This window comes from Medicago sativa, chromosome 1 (assembly GCF_051527215.1).
Source record: "Medicago sativa cultivar Bolivia chromosome 1, Bolivia_mono, whole genome shotgun sequence".
Classification (NCBI taxonomy): domain Eukaryota; kingdom Viridiplantae; phylum Streptophyta; class Magnoliopsida; order Fabales; family Fabaceae; genus Medicago; species Medicago sativa.
In genome coordinates this window covers 74,830,658-74,848,580 of record NC_140749.1, presented here as the reverse complement: position 1 = coordinate 74,848,580, position 17,923 = coordinate 74,830,658, and the positions used below count along the sequence as shown (strand labels likewise).

At 30.9% G+C, this 17,923-nt stretch overlaps 1 protein-coding gene across 2 annotated transcripts; it reads right to left on the bottom strand.

Annotated features, from left to right (window-relative positions):
* Window positions 1-800: 800 nt before the first annotated feature.
* Window positions 801-5,770, bottom strand: LOC146957384 (aspartic proteinase-like). 2 transcript variants are annotated; one of them, XM_085736335.1, is made up of 14 exons: window positions 5,536-5,770; window positions 4,328-4,693; window positions 4,184-4,244; window positions 3,964-4,058; window positions 3,755-3,867; window positions 3,237-3,405; window positions 3,106-3,145; window positions 2,808-2,872; window positions 2,616-2,729; window positions 2,436-2,500; window positions 2,025-2,178; window positions 1,807-1,926; window positions 1,334-1,422; window positions 801-1,221 (listed from the first exon to the last, which is right to left on the bottom strand). In XM_085736335.1, the coding sequence occupies exons 1-14, from the start codon at window positions 5,542-5,544 to the stop codon at window positions 1,137-1,139; spliced, it is 1,545 nt and encodes a 514-aa protein (XP_085592461.1). In that variant the 5' UTR covers window positions 5,545-5,770; the 3' UTR covers window positions 801-1,136. The 2 variants fall into 2 exon arrangements, with proteins under 2 accessions (XP_085592461.1, XP_085592466.1); XM_085736340.1 differs by having other exon boundaries at window positions 5,631-5,770.
* Window positions 5,771-17,923: the final 12,153 nt, after the last annotated feature.

Genomic DNA, 17,923 nt, shown 5'->3' with positions numbered 1-17,923 from the left:
TTATTTTTTTAAGAAGTAAATTCTACATGTCCTTCCAAGAATAATTCGAAGATTTTCCACTCATTTTAACATAGATAGTAAACTATTTTTTCTATTTTTTAAATCCAAATGATAGATAAAATTTAAGTTATCTTCTACAAATGTCATAAATTTATTCAATTGTTTATCACCCATGCTCTATAAAAATTATTCTCATTTTTTTAGTAATATATAATAGTTTATTGCTTTGGTCTTGGATTTGAACCTGAATTTGGGCATACAACATTAAAACTCATAAGCGTTGGGCATACAACATTAAAACTCATAAGCGTTTGCAGCAGGTTTGGGTCCCACAAAAATCGAACTATTAGTCTTTATAGTCACTCGCAAATGATTCACGCACAAAAAACCCAAACTACTTTTACAGCATTTTTTAGGAAAAAAAAATACACTCTTTCCTAGAGATAAATATCTCTGAAATTTATATAGACAAAACCAATATTATTTGACTCGAGTTTTTTAGATTATTATTTCAACTTTGAGATCAGAGATAGTATAGCTCAATTATTTTTTTGAGAATCTTTAAATATTAAAAATGCAAAAAAAAAATTTGGATGATTTCATTTACATTATTATTTCAACTGATATATCATAACTGTATTAATTTAATCTAATCCATGACATACAATTTCTAAATTTTATAAAACTATTTATATATTAAGAATATGAAAAAGAAAAAAAATCTAATTACTGTTGTGTTTTAATGACTAATTGTAATCATTTTAACTGAGAAGATAACATAACTACATGATACTTTAACATGGATACATAATGCTTGGACTGGGTCCCCTTTTAAATTTCAACCAATTTCAGTGTGTTGAAAGAGTATGTACATGATCCTTAAACATGGATACATGATATTTAATACATTAGACAGATACATGATACTTTAATACAACATACATGGATACATGATGCTTAATACATTAGACAAATACACGATGCTTTAACACAGATAGCTTCACGTATAAGAATGCATATAAGAATTCATAAAGTTTTACCTGCACCATTAAGTAGTTACATACGTGCTTATTTACAATACACACTAAGATGCTCATAAATTCCTACATACTAGTAATAAACTACCACAAGTCTCACTAGGCAGCTTCAGCAAAACCAAGTTGGAGATTTCCATAGTCAAAGACAGTGTGATATACCCTCATAAAAACATCGCCAAGAATCCTTCAGAAAAGAAAAAGGACAAAGTTTTGAGCAAGATTTATTTTAAGCAAGGTTGTTGTGTGCTATGCAATGTTAGTGTAAACATATAATTACTGTTGTAAGAGAAACATACCAGAGAGGACCCCTTGGAGGAGGAATGTCAAAAGCAATAAACCCACTAAGACAGACAGTTGCAATGCCTTCTCCAGTTTTCAAAATATACTGAAAAAGTACACAGCATTTTCAGAACCAACAAATATACTATAGATCAACAAAATCAAGAGTAAGTTAGCCTTTGGATGTAGATATGAGTAACATCATTTAATGTAGTACAATACGATTTTCAATTCAATTATGCTGCCCATCTTTTGGAAAGGTATTTTGGCTATTAGTTTTTTCTTTGAATTTTAACTCATTATTTGAAAAGCTATCACTATCAGTTTCTCAGTAATTCAATATTTATACCTAAAAATCTGAAATATTCACAAATTTACAATAGTTTGAAACATCATGATCAAATTGTTCTTTTCATGAAAACAATGATAAATCATGAAAGCACTCTCAAAGCTGCATTGAAATAATATTTATCAAATTTCAAAAGCTAACCTGCTCTGGACTGAGGACGAAAGATTTCTCTCCGATAGTGAACGAAATGTTTGGCAATTGATAAATGCTATTACAGTCTACTACCGACTCTCCATTTGGACTTGGCAAGCTCTCGCAGAGCTGCAAATAATCAAACAACCAAAATCAATCCATCAAAGCAATAGGATAATTCGAAACATTAACTCAGGTTTCTGACCAGGATCTTTCAAAAGGCTTACTTGATTTACGTAGTTGAATATTTTATCCTTGGTTGACTTTCGTTTGAGTTGATTCTGGATCCAAATCACAAGCATCTGACAGGAAGAACACAAAGCAGTATCTTTAGCAGACAACTCTCCCTGTTCCTTTTCAGTCACCATCTCAATCCCCATGCTGCAGAGGATTCAAAGAAAAGTTAAAGTCTGTTTAAGCCAAAATCTTGTAGCATTGCAATGCTGGAATAGGACCTAAACTCTTCCCAGTGACAAAAAAAGAAACTAATAATTGTAACCAATGAAGAGTATAAATCACTGATTCATCCAGCATCTTCAAATTATTACCAATCGAAATACAATGAATTAAAGGCATTCTGCATGTTGATATATAAAGATGCTCGTTTTTATTTTGACAAAAAGAGAAAATTGTCTAACCTCTTAGATTGTACCCTCTTGCCACCACATAAACCAACTTGTGAACACACATCACCAGGCCGTACCTGAAAATCAATATTAAGCTCATTTAGGTTCAAAGGTTGAAATTGCGTGACAGAAAGAGCAACGACTACAAGTCAGGGTAACAAGAAACACTGAAGGGTGGTCAAGAGAACATACCCCTGCTACCAAGAGATCCCATATCAACTCTCCATATTCAGTAACAATTTCCTTACATTCTACACTCAGAACTCCTTCAGCTCCAATAGCATGGTTGATTTCAGTCACAACAGTCTGAAATTCAACCGGTCAACAAAAAGTATAAATGAAAAGCTATGATTGAATAATATATGGAAAGATGTAAGTACATACAGTTGGACCAGCAAGCAATGATGTTCCTGAATCCACAATAGCAGCACAGCCACCTTCGCAAACGCCTAAAAATAATATCAACATGTTCCACAATTAGATGCACTTTGTAATCAAATTTACAATTGCCAAAAATATACAAATATACACATTGTACATATGAGAGGAGGAAACACTAGAATTCAAGTTTTCTTCTTATACCATACCATATCTTAAAACCTTTCAACCACTAAATTACTCCCTTATTTTTCAGTATTCACTATAATAAAACTATCTTATTGTTGAAGAACGGCGAATTTACCTGTTGAGAGACCTCCAATGAAAAAGTCGCCCATTTCAATCTGAAAAGGTATATATTCATGTTAAGTTTTTCCGCATTAAACTACACATTTGAAAAGAACTCCTGATCAAACTAAATTTTGTTTTTCTAACCTGCCAATAGCCCTTTTGAGTGACTGGGACATATGTATGTTTTCCTTTGAAGTGATTTGGATCAACACCCCCAAGAATTAGCTCACCACCCTTTTTCGCTTTTGGATCCCCATTGAGCCAAAAAGAGAACACCTGCTCATTTACAAGATCTTGCTCCACCATTTTGTACCTGTGATGTATAATGGATCACTAAAGGTCTGTTTGAATTGGCTTAATTGAGCTTACGCATGAGCAGTTGTGAGACTGTTTGCGAGAGCATACAGTCTCACAACTGCTTCTGCGTAAGTTGTTTTCAGCTTATTTCCATAAGTTCTCTAGGATATACAAAAATAGTTTGACTTCATTTTATCTCTTGTTATGGAAATAACCTATACATAAGCACTTATTTGGTAAGTGCTTATGCTATTAATGTATAATTCAAACATGGCCTAAATTAATGGACATAACAGACTCACCATATTTAATTCTGACATGCAATCAGATGCAAATGAAATAACAGGATACGTCGAAAAACATACCATACTGGCACAGCATTTTCAACAGAGATCTCCTGAAAGCCAAGCCCAAGTAATCCATCAAACTTTGCCAGCACAAAGGAAATACTACCTTCACGGGTAGCCTCAATGAAATCCTACAGTTTCAAGGACAATATAAGCCTCCAAGATTTGCTGTATAAAAACTGTTCAGTATATCTTGATGCACGAGCTCGTAATAAAGAAACACTCACCACATCCTTGACAACAACATCGCCAAGTTTAACATTATCTTGACTGAAAAAACCAGATATTGCTCCAGATCCATATGCTATTTTACATGATGTTCCTGAATTGACAAGTAAAAAAGGACATTAGAACGTATTAAATGGCATACAGCAGCATGTAATTTACACTTTGCGTGATTTCATCGGCCACTACAAATGAATATGAGTAATGAGAAGATGGCATTACCATTCTTAGTATATGTTTTGGATTTCTTTGCCTTGTACCAATGATGGGTGTAGCAGGCAATCTGTAAGAGAACATTAGTCAATAAGACACGCGTGTATATAAATATGTGTAACGAATGAAGCGTGATAGTTAAGACAAACTCACAGAAAAATAGCACTTTGATGATGGAACCCAAAGGTTCGAACTTCCGGTATCAAATATGACATTAAATGTCTGCGGGGGTGTACCAATTCCAATCTCTCCATAATATTGTGCATTCAAATAATCCTTCAAAGGTACTATGGCATCGTCGGATGATTTACTGGTATACTGATCATATGCACCCAACACAGGTCTGCTTGACTTTAGCTTTTCTCTTACCATCCTAGCAGCTCTAATGCTATCAAGATCTAGAGTTCTCTTCTTCAAATCAATTTTCATAAATCCATAGGAGAAAGAAGGAAGAAGTGAGCATGTTAAGGCCCAGAAACAGAAAGCAACCCACAAATACTTGTTCGCCATAGGGAAAATCTGCCAGGCAGGGTAAGAAGAAAGTAAGTGAAGGTGGATATAGTTCCAAACTCCCAAATTTACATAAAAGTAGTAATGAGGTCCTGTCCAACTTCGTTGACGTTTGTAAACATAAAAGACTAACTTGATACGAAAAAATACTAAGTTGAAACGAATAATAAAACAAGGAAATGGACGATTAAGACAGAGTCTTTGACTCCTTAATGTCTATTTTTTACATTAACAAATAGTAAAATATAAAAAACATGATTTGATAAAAAATATTGCAATAACACTTGCTATGTGTAACGACCAAGACCATCAACAAACCAGAACACCACATCTTCACTCAAAAGCATTTAGTATATGGGTCATTTCTCTTAAATATCCGATGTAAGACTAATCACTAACGCTTAAATTCCAACACCTTCCTTGCCTACTGATCGGTTAGGATATCGTCTCTTCTAAAAGTATGTTAAAGTCAGCAACAATCGAAGGTAGGTTATTAGTGAGATTATTAGAATCCTAAATCACATCTTATAAGTATACTCTTGAGTGATTTGCTTGTACTCTTATCTTCTTCATCTTAATTAAATTATCTCTATCTGTTTTGAGTTGATTAATTTCTTTCTCTTATAATTAATTTGTTTAGACCATAAATAAATATAAAGACTATAATTATCATATAGATTCACGCTATCCACGTGGGGAATATTCAAAAAATATGCTTCAAAACTGAAAAGAAAAAGAATCATGGTTACACAACAGAAGCAACATGAAAATATGTGGAAAATTGAAGTGAACTAAACTAAAGATGATCGATGATGAAAAAAATAATAAAGAAAATAGAAAAACAAACAAACCTGAAGCATAAATTATATGATATGATATGATTAAAGTTTGATCATGTATGCATAAAAGATTGAAGATTAAAATTGGAAAATAAAGGAAAGCATACCAAAAGTGAAGGTGGGGTAGAAAGTGAAGCAAGCAGTAGCTGAAGACGAAAACAAAACACATAAACAACAAAAGTAGGAAGGTCGTCCAGAAACAGTGGACTCTTTCCTGCTCGTACAATGGATTTTGTATACTTGGCTTGTCTCCAATACACTCGTTTCTTTATTTATATATAAATAAATAGATATTAAATTGTCTATATCAAAATATCTCCCAAATCATAAAAGCCATGTCCCATGCCCAATAAATGAAACAATATTCAATTTACACCTAAAAAAATGATTTGTTTCATAATACTTATTTATAAAAAAATTGTTTAAATTATTATCACTCATTCACTTCTAAATTTCATGTAGTAATTTGAATTTATTTTTCAATTGCTTTATTTAATTAATATCATTTTCAAATTATTGTTATTATGATAATGAAAATACACAAGATTATGACCCCGTTTGTTTTGGATTTTTTTGAAGAAAAAAAATCTATTTTTTAACTAAAAAATCATTTTTTTTTTATTTTTTGTTGTGTTTGTTTTAGATTTTGAAAAAATCCATTTTGCTAGAAAAAATCATTTTTAACTTCAAAATGAAAATATATTTCAATTAGCTTTTTCAAAATCCATTTTTTTCTAAATACAAGGAACTCAAGTGTAAGAGTTTCAAATTTTAAAAAAAAATGATTTTTATGATAGTAAGCAAACATAAATAGATTTAGATTTTTTTAACTCAAAATCTATTTTTTTTTAAACTGAAACAAACGCACCATATATATATATATATATATATATATATATATATATATATATATATATATATATATATATATATATACACATTGGCAGTTGATAAAGATGTGTTGGTGGCTGAGAAATTTAGGTGTCGGGTGGGTGAGGGTGATGAAGGATGATGCTTTGGAGGACAAAGTTGGTTAAGTGTGAGGACGAGTTGCTAGTCAAGTGTAGAATTGGTTTGGCTAATATTTATTTTGAAAGATAGCGTGACCGATACGTAATCATAAATTCATCATTTTGATGGAGAATATTCGATCAAAGTCATTCCATTATTTGAAAACATTGGTTTCATTAGGTTTCCTTGTTAATTCTTAGATAATAGATTGTCGATAAAGAGTAGTGTCCATATTATAGATAATTTGTTTTGTGTGAGCAATTGCGGTATAGAGAAAATGGTAACATAACTATGGACCATGTTTTTGGTAAGGTATGGACAACAATTTTACAATAGTTGGAATTTAGTGGTGCTTTGCAGGGCAATGCTTTTCAATTCGTTGGTTTAGTTCATCCAAATAGGGTTAAGAGAGATAATCATTTGGAAAATGCTACTTCTCAAGAAAAATAGCTTCAAGAATTTTTCAAGACACAGTTGACAAATTTTAATTGGATGATTTATTTGTCCACTTCCTATTTTTCAGCCACACCTCCTTGAATTGTGGCAAATAGTGCATTGTGATTGGCTACTATTTATTCTTGAAGAATTCTTGATGTTATTTTTCTAGAGATATAGCATTGCTCTAATCATTTTGTATCTAGTTAGTTGTTGTTTCGTCAATGTAAAAGTGTACAAATAATGTTGCACCAAAAAAAAATGTACAAATAATGCGGTTTCGTTAGCTAGCATCTAACGGCCCGTTTGGTGCGCAGGATAAGAAGACAGAATATGATAACACTATCATATCCTACTTAAATCCACTGTTTGGTGCATCAATAGAAAATGATAAAACAAACATATTATTTATCGTATCCTAATTGTTTCTTTGTAATTTTAATCCTTAGTTTTTGGTGGGTTAACAACCTGATAGCATACGGCTATCAAACGCCGCATCCTCTATTCCTAGGAAAACCTCCTTCGACTCTCTGCTACGTTTTTCATCTTCTATTCTTTTTTTCATATTTTTTCCTGATTTTCTTCACAATCGATATCAATTCCAATCAATTTTCTTCATGTTTTTTTTCCTCCAATAGATTTTCTTCCCAATCAATTTGACTGCTGCACATGAATTGGAAAATATCATTTACGATTTTCCATTATTTTCTTCATATGAAAATTGGCTGTTTTGTGCAATTGATTTTCTGCAATCGATTTCCTTCCCAATGTTCCTCCAATCATTCTTGCTTCCCAATGTTATGTTTTGTGCAATCGATTTTCTGCACAATTTTTTTTCCTTAATTCTTTATAATTTTCTTCATAATTTTGTTCCCAATCTTTCTGAATTACGATTTTCTTCATAATTTTTTCATAAAATTACAATCAATATAATATCAACTAGTATGTGGACCCGTGCCAAGCACGGGCTAGAATTTCTCAGGCGAGAATATGTTGTGATTTATCAAGTGTCAGTTACAGTCTAACATTGAATAGAGCAGTGGAAGTTGAACAAACTCTTACACTTGCATGGTTGCTCTTTATCCAATGAGTCGACCCATACCAATGTTGATTCCCTTAGAAGGTCCGACGATGATATCATAACCCGATTCAACTTTGTGGGGAAGTAGCATTGGTTCATGATGGTAGACCGCATATGCAGAGAGTCTCGTATACCTAATGCAAGAGTAACCGTTGAATTCATATACCTAATGCCTTAAGGTTTAGTGTGGAGATGTGATGTCAATCTCACTTTTGTGGTATCTGTTCGTCTAATGCGATGATCAAATTCAATGTAGAATCAACCAGAAGTCACAACATTATGATGAACTGTTTTTTTAGTTTTTGGATTTATTATTTCAAATTCCTTTATTTTTTTGTCTTTAGTGCATGTGACAATGGAAAATTGCATGAATGTTATGTTGAGTTGACAAAATACATGTTTATTAGACATTTACAATTATGTAATGTTTTTTTTAAATGAGTATAATAAAGAAGATTTCTGATCATTTCTTTCTTCTTAAAATTCTTTTTTCATCTTCATTCTATTTATAATTTGTTTTCTCTCCTTTCTTGTAAGAAAGAAACATAAACCTTCATCCATGAAACCACCATCAACCCACATGTTTTACCATGTAGTGATCCAATATGATATTACTTGTCTATGTCAACAAATCACAAATGCGAAGAGTCCCACACTTGAGAGAGATATGCTAATGTGTCATATGTGAGTTTATATTCTATATTGGATTCAAGATTAGATGGTGAGAAAAATATAAGTGAGAAGACTCATATACATAATGCCTTAAGATTTTTTGGTGAATTAGAGTGGTGTCAATTTATGTCTTAAATTTTATTTCTTGGATGTGCTATTTTTTTTATTCAACCTCTATTATTTCAAAACATTTCAATTTTGATCTTTGGCGGGATCTGGAAATAGAAAACTGTAGATGTTTTATGCTGAGTTGAACAATAAATGCTTATTTGACATTTTAAGTTAAGATATGATGTCAATCTCACTTGCGTGATTGCCTTTAACCTAATATGATGATCCAACTCAGTGTATGCTACATATGTAGTCTCCCTTTGTAGTCTAAGTCTTAGCATTATGATGAACTATTTTAGTAATGTTCGGATGCCATTTGTTTGGTTTTTTTATCTAAAAATTTAGTTTTTGGATGTCTTTCTCTTTAATGCTATTTTTAATTCAATTTTGGTCTTTGGTGGCATGTGACAATGAAAAAATGTTTATGTTGTTATACTAAGTTGACAAAATACATATTTAGTAAATATTTTAAAATGATGTGACATTTTTTTAATTAAGTATAATTTTTTGGTAAAATAGTTACCAAGAAATCTCTTACTCCTTTAACAATCTCATAGAAAAAGTACACACTACATTTTTTCTTTATCATTTCTCTCATGTTCAAATTTCTTTTTCGTATTCATTATGTGAACCGTCAATACTTTCCTAAAGACTTGGTGCCCTCCAGAAGGGGCAGTCCCATATTTTCATCACTTCGCCTTGTCCCAAGATTCGTGCTTGGGGGGCTGTGAACCGTCAATACTTTCCTAAAGACTTGGTGCCCTCCAGAAGGGTTAGTCCCATATTTTCATCACTTCGCCTTGTCCCAAGACTCGTGCTTGGGGGACTGTGAACCGTCATAATATTCCTAAAGACATAAAAACCCTCCAGAAAGGCTCTAAGCCCTCTAGAATGGCTCAGGCGCCCTCCAGAAGGGCTCCTGAGGCTTAAGCGCGCTCACCTTAGGGCGCCACCCTTCTTAGCTTCTAGAAACCTCTAGAAAATGCGTAAAATACACAAATACCACTGTTGCTTGGGAACCAAGCAACCGAAACCGAAGCCGAAGCCCATAGTAGGCTATAAATACCACCTTGAGAGCATTCTCAAAGCATCCAATAATCAGTCTAAACCCTAGAATACGATACTTAACCCTAGTATCCCTTGTGTTTTTTGCAAGTACTTTATGTTTCTTCTAATTTCCGGTCTCTATTCTCATGAAATAAAGGTACATAAACCTCCTCTATGAAATCAACATCAACTCACCTTTTTGAACACGTTGTGTCTCTGTTTGACTTTATATGATTATGTCACATAATAAGAGGATGCATATAGTCACATACTTAATTAAATGATTTTAATGTGTGAAGTATAAGTTAACGTTCTACATAGTTGATGCAAGAGTATACTTCGGATAACATATTAGTGTGATATCTCATATACCCAGTGCCTTCAGGCTTTGGATGAATATTTGGTGTCAATCTCACTTGTGTGGTTGCTATTGGTCTAATATGACTATCCAACCTCATTTAGGCTTCTATGGAAGTCCCAAAAATATGATAAACTGTTTTGTTAAATTTTGGATGTAATTTGTTTGATTTTTTATCTTGAATTTTCGTCATTGGAAGTCATTCGCTTCCATACCATTTGTAATGTTCATATTGTTCATTTTCATACCAATTTTTCTTTGTTCGTTTTCATCATCCATATATCTAATGCCTTAATTTTAGGGTGAAAATGTGGTGTCAAAATGATTTGTGTTGATTCTCTTAGTCTAATATGATGATCAAACTTGACGTAGGATCTCTCGAAAGTCACAAACTTATGATGAACTGTTTTTACTTTAATTTTTAGATGTCATTTGTTTAATTTGTTTGCTTAAAATATAGTTTTTGGATATCATTATCTTCCACGTGAATCTTTTCATTCAACCACTCTTATTTCAAATTCATTTACTTTCGGTCTTTGGTGGCAAGTGATAATGGAAAACTGATTTTTTTAATCTGATGGAAATCTGAGTTGACAAAATATATGTTCATTAGACATTTAAAATTATGTGGATTTTTTTTTAATTGAATCTATTTTTTTTGTAAAATAATTACCTAGAAATATCCAACTTCTTCAACAAACTTATAATATTACCAACAACTCCCATTATTCCATATACTCCTGCGAATAAAACACATTTGTTTCCTCATCTTCTCTCATGTTCGAATTCCTTTTTCATATCTGTTTCTTCCTTTTACATTTCTTTCTTGCTTCTTAAGAAATAAACGAACATAAATCGCCTTATATAAAACCACCACCAACCAACCTGTTAGAACATAATGTGTCTATGTTTGACCTTATTTTTTTAACATGCATTTAAGCATTGTTTTTTAGTTTCACATATGTTTTCTCAACCGGAGGTTACCATATTTGAGGTGCATACCAACAATAAATGTGAAAGTCTAATTGATAGTAGTTTATAGCCTTATGTAATTCAAAAGCAATGAATACGAATGAAAGTGAAAGTCATTTGCATTTGAGGAAATCATTCTAATTAGAAGATATAAGGATTTTTTTTGCCCTAATTTTTAATTTTATTTTTTCATAAGTGAATATGCGCACATAATTAAAAATATACTAACATTGAATTGTAAATATTTTTAGGTCCTCCAAAAGTTAACTACGCCGGAAGAAATTATATTCAAAGCACTAAATGTGAATACTTCTTATATAAAGAATTCAAATATTAGTTCAACACCAAATTAGAGTATACACTATATGAAAGGAAACATTATCGGTAACTAAAATTAAGTTTCGCTTCCTTCAAAAAAAATTAAGTTTCGCTAGAGGTTTATGAGTAGTTTGTCCAATTGGTTTTGAAATATGTTCCAAAATTTGCCAGGATAGATATTACAGTCAAAGTCTAAATTACGAATGGTGGAGTGCACATTAATATTTTGGTATTTTTTGTTAAAAATATATCGGTATTTGGTATATGTATTTTGATGCAAAAAAAAAAAACAAAGATATTTTATTTATTTGAAATCCATAAATTTCTCAGCTTCCCAAATATCACAAATATTCTTGTTATTGTCGTTGACAAACAATTTACATGAGAATGGAAATGGATCCAATACCTTTTGCCTTATATGTTTTGATAATAAGACCCGTAATTATTTACTTTCCTTATGAAAAATGGCACAATGAATATCATTGTAGACAATTAAAAAAATTATGTCCGTGTAATCGTTTGTGGATCATTGCCTAATTTATAAATAGATTGACATGTATATTCATTTTAAGAGCTATTCATTTGAATATTTCTCAAGTAAACAGGTGTGTCATGATTGACATCATGAACGAATTACGAACAATTTGAACGAATATGCTCTATGATTCCTTCACTGGATTGATCTCAGAGATGTTATCAGATCTTGATGTCATTACAACACTCTATGAAAGAGAAATATGCAAATGAAATGATTGAAGAAACATGAGGTACATATGGTTAATAGTATAAGTAAAATATTATTTGAAGCAAATTGAAAAAAAAATGATGTAATAAAACCAAAATGAGGCACTATGATTGGCTCAACAACATAAAAATGACACATGTTAATTTGTCACAGTTTAATGATTGCCTAATCAAAATTAAAACAAATTGATGCAAATCAAAACATTGCCTAATTAAAATAAAAGCAAAATTTGTCAAATATTTTTTTTTTGTCCGATAAGATCCAAGATTTGCAGCAACACCAAAGTTACTCAGAATAGACCCTTTCCTTCTTTAACTCCTTAAATATGTAGATTCAGAGTTCTTTGAACACCCAAAAAAAATTAATGCCAAAGGCATTCAATATTTTGTTGTCTGATTAGATATATACAACTCTACAACGTATGCATTCATTATAATATACAACTTTGTATGTATACATATACATATACAAATATTTCTGAGATGTTATACAACTTAAATTAGTTTCGTAAAACATACAACTCTAAATAATTTGCGGTGCCTTTAAAAAGAATATTATTTATAGTGTTGAACTTCAATCCTTATAGTCTTGTGCTTCTATTTTTGAATGAATCTACATAACTTAAAAAAATAGAACAAATCAATAAAATTTAGTCAAAACTAAAAAATAATTGGTCGAAGAACAACCAACATATTTCACTCCTTGCTAAAAAAGAAGAAAATTAAACAAAAAAGAGACATAGTCTGAAAAAATAGAGAGATGATTGAATATAAAATGATGGTTTTTAATATAATGGAAACTCAGAGGAATTAAGAACCCAAAAAAAAAGCAATATTTAAAGAATTCAGTTGTAGCATTATTTATAGGCACCATGAGGAAAAATAGGGTGGAACCAATTAATTTTGATTGGGTTGATATAAGAGATGTTATCAGATCTTGGTACCATGATAATTTTTTTAGAGTTTGACAACGCTGTAAAGAAGAGAAATAGGAAGATGAAATGATTGAAGAAACATAAAGTATATGTAGATAAATGGTATAAGTAAAGTGCAATTTGATTAAATAAAAAATATGATGCAAATAAACAAAACAACGTAATCTGATTGAATTATTAGATAAAAGAGAAACATGCTACATTGTAATTGGTTTAAGTGTTAAAATGTGACGATGTTATAAAATTTGATTGGTTTACTTATTGAGTAAAGTACACTCCCCTCCCCTCAAAGATGCTTGAATTACACTCCCCTCCCCTCTTATGTTAAAATATACACTTCCCTCCCCTCTTATTCAAAACATATTAGAAAATATTTCACTCCCCTCCCTTGAGAGAAGCTTGAATTACAGTCCCCTCCCCTTTTATGTTAAAATCTACGCTTTAGTCCCTTGATATTTTATTTTTTATTTTTAATAGTCTAACAAAAAAATAATCTAACACACTTAAAAGAAAAATAGCATTGCGGGTTCATTTCAATATAATCAAATTTTGAATACATATCTTTCTCTATTTTTTATTCACAATTTCATTAACATATAATTTTAAACCCTATTATAAAATATGAAACAACCCAAAATAAAATTAAATTATGTTAAAATTTACTAAAGTCGATTAAGTATGATTATTTAAAAGTGAATTTTATACTCTAAATCATAAAATTAACAATAAAATATTTAAATTTAATTGTTATTGACATTTAGATTATAAAGAAACAAATTATATTTAATTGTTATTTAAATTAACCCATATATTTTTTGGTGGAGCAAAGTTTGTGGATCAATTAAAAAAATTAATCATGCATTTTTGAGTCAAAGTAAAAATCATGGACCACGTTTTCAGACCCTACATTTAATTTCCTTTTTTTGAGTCAAAGTAAAAATCATGGACCACGTTTTCAGACCCTACATTTAATTTCCTTTTTTGAAGGAACGATATATTTCAACAACCGAAACTATTGTTTCCCTCAATTTACAAAATGTTTTGCATGGTATAAAAGAAGTAAACTTTATTCCCTAAAAAAAAAAAGGAATATTTTAATAACCCTATATTAATAAAAAAATTAAAAAATCATTTATTATGATTTAACAAATTGGTGAAATCTGTTTAACGGAATTTGCGACTTTAGAGGAATGACCTTGAAATATTATTTTTTTTAGCGCAATTCCGATTTTTTTTTTTTTTGGTTCAAGGCTTACTTTATTTTTTTTTAGGGAAGGTTCAACATTTATTTTAGCAAGAACATTAAATAGAATCAACTGAAATTATATTTTCGATATTATTTAATGATACATTTTTAATTCTAATTACATACCTCCAATCCCAATTTTTTTATGTCCTAATTAGAATGACTAATTTATAGACATATTTGATAGGTTAGTTTAGTATAGGTGCTTTTCTTTCTTTCTATACACATTGGGCAATTCTCAATCGAAATTAAATTAGAGGATTTTCACTTTCATTATCAATTTAAAGTCATGTTTAATGCAATGATCTCACACATAAATGTGTGTAACATTACTGATCATCTTTAAAAACAAAAAAAATTAATAAAGCAATACGTTTTTTCAACCACAGAATATATTAATGCATATGTCCTGATTTAAACTCATATTTTCCTTTCTAAAGCAATACGTTTTTTTTAATAAGAATTCCTGAACGCATATTTCCTTTTTAATAAGAATTCTGAACGCATATTTCCTGAACTCATATTCCTGAACGCATATTTCCTTTTTTTTTCCTGAACGCATATTCCTGATTTTTTTCTAAAAAAATCATTTATGATTTAAAAAATTATGTTTGCAACATCATTAAAAAGAATTCTGAATTAAAGCAAAGCACGAAAAATAAATCTATTTTCAATTATCTATTTTCAATTATGAACGCATATGTTCGTTTTTTTCTATATTTTTACGAAACATAATTTTTATTTCCTTTCTATGTTACTATACAATATATATTTTGAAAATAGAAACAAAAGAATATAAACTTAAATCATACAATATATATTTTGAAAATAGAATCAAAAGAATATAAACTTAAATTATATTAAAAATTAATGGTTACTACCAAATCTAATTAAATTATTTTAAAAAGTTACACTTTTATCAAATCATTTTTTTTTTTGACAAATCAAATCATATTTTTATTATTTGACATATATCAATTGTTTGATCTCTTTGATATTTAAATAATTATTCCATTAATCGTATTTTAATTAGATCTTACTTGTTTTATTTTAATATCTGAATTCAAATATTTTAATTTAAATTATTTGATTATTCAAAAAAAGCATATTTTATTAAAGTTTGTATTTTTTGAATACGAAATGTTTGATTTCTAATTTAATTTCAAATATTAGAATTTGAAATTGTAAAACTTCCTTTTATACATAAACATTAAATACAAATTTCTGAGGATGAATGTAGTGAGAGTATTTTGTGAGGATGAATGTGGTGAGAGTATTTGTAAAGAGAATAAGATAAGAGTGCCACGTGTCATAAGAATAGGAGGAGAAAAAACATTTTCATAAAGGGCTATGGAATCGGCCGTAAATTTATATTATATAGATTCCATCGTTCCCAATCTTATTCCCAATCGATTTAATTATGTGTGTAAAATTAAAGTTATGCAATGTTGTTATTTATTTTATTTTTGAGAAAAAGGAGTGTTGTTATTTTTATCATGTCAGCAAAAAATGTGCACCAAACACATGATAGAATAGAGTAATGCTATCATATTTTTTATCATGTGTGCACCAAACGCATGATAGTATAAATGTCTATCATGTCACTATCATATCCTATCTTTATCCATTTTTTAATCTTATCATGTGTCTATCCTATCATGCGTACCAAACGGACCCTAAACATCATCGAAACAGTTGAAAAAATTGAAAATCGGTAATAATGTTATAAACTGCATTCGAACCTTTTCGGTTTTTTTTTTTGAAAAAGTTAAAATGGAATTTATTAATATAGCAATGAATCTTAACCAACACAAGGAGTGCTAGGCTAGGAGTCTTACAGTAGCAACAAACAAATGATGATGTGAAGCCCCCAATGGAAAACCCATACACCCGTGAAAATAAAAAAAAAATCCAAAAACCTATAGGAAACGCCTCCTAACAAAGGGCTATCTCCGAAATAAAGAAACACCAAAACAAAGCTAACACCAGGATCAACGAAACAACATAAACAAAATCCTCAAACATCGTCACAACTGCCACAAAAACAACTTCTACCACCCACATTCCGCTGCTCGCACACAACCGTTGAACACAAACTTAAAAATCTATACCACAACCAACAACCTTTGAAAAACGGTCAGGAAAAAAAACCCCAAACACCACCATTAGCTCTCCTAAGCACCTTCACCCAAAACACACCTCATAAACAACCGCAAAAGCTAACCAAAAATCCTTGTACCATCACCAAAAACCACCACAAACACCACCACAAAAATCAACACCATTACCACCACCGTCACCAAAACTACCATTGACCACCACAAAAATCACCATTAACCCTCACCTAAAAGCAACACCAGCCACCACGCACAGCACCACCCAAAACCACCACAAGCATCACCACAAAAAACCACCACGAGCCCCGCCACAAAAGACCCAAAATTAGCACCACCAAGAAAACCACCATGAAGTACCACAAACCAACACAACCAAAGATCCATCGAAACCATATAAGTTCATAAGCGAACCTAGATATGATCCATCACCACCATCGTGACTGATCCATCACCACCTATGTTGCGAGCAAACGTAACCTCCACCACAACCAAGAGAGAAAACAAATCAAATAGTCTGAGACCCACGAAAACCAAACAACCACCGGCAAACATCCAACGACACACCACAAAACCCACCAACGTCTCAGCCAAACGAAACAAATAAAAAACACCAAAAACACAAACCAACCTTTACGACGACAGAGAGCAACTGCACGTCGGAAAGGTACGGTGGTGCGGAGGACAGAGACCCTCGTCGCACCACCATCCATTTGATCTACATGATGACGGCGACGGATTTGGAATTTGTGAGGAAGAAAGGAGTGCGACGATTCTAGGTTTAGAAAGAAAGGAGTACGGCGGCTATCTCTTATGTGTGTTTTTCAGTTATAATAATATCTTTCAAACCTTTTCGGTTTCTTCTCATTTCTTTTATTCTGGTTATAAACTGCATTCAAACCTTTTCGGTTTCTCTTCACATCTCATTGTTGTTGTAACGTGTTCTCATTTTTTTTGGGTTAAATATGTGTTTGGTCCCTATAAATATACCAACTTTTCGTTTTAGTCCCTCTAAAATTTTCCTTCGACTTTTAGTCCCTATAAAATTTTCCATCTTCACTTTTGGTCCCTATTTTTAAGTTAAATTTTGTATTTTTTAATGAAATTATGCAGAAATGTGTAGAATATTATAAAAAAAAAAATCCCCCAAAAAATTAGAATTTTTTAACAAAACATAAATTAATTATGAATTTTTAACCGTCAAGCATATAAAAATTCATATTAAATTCATGTTTTGTTAAAAAATTCTATTTTTTTTGGGAGATATTCTTATAATATTATGAATTTTTCTGCAAAATTTTATTCAAAAATATGTATTCTACATATGAGTTTACTTTAAAAGAGGGACCAAAAGTG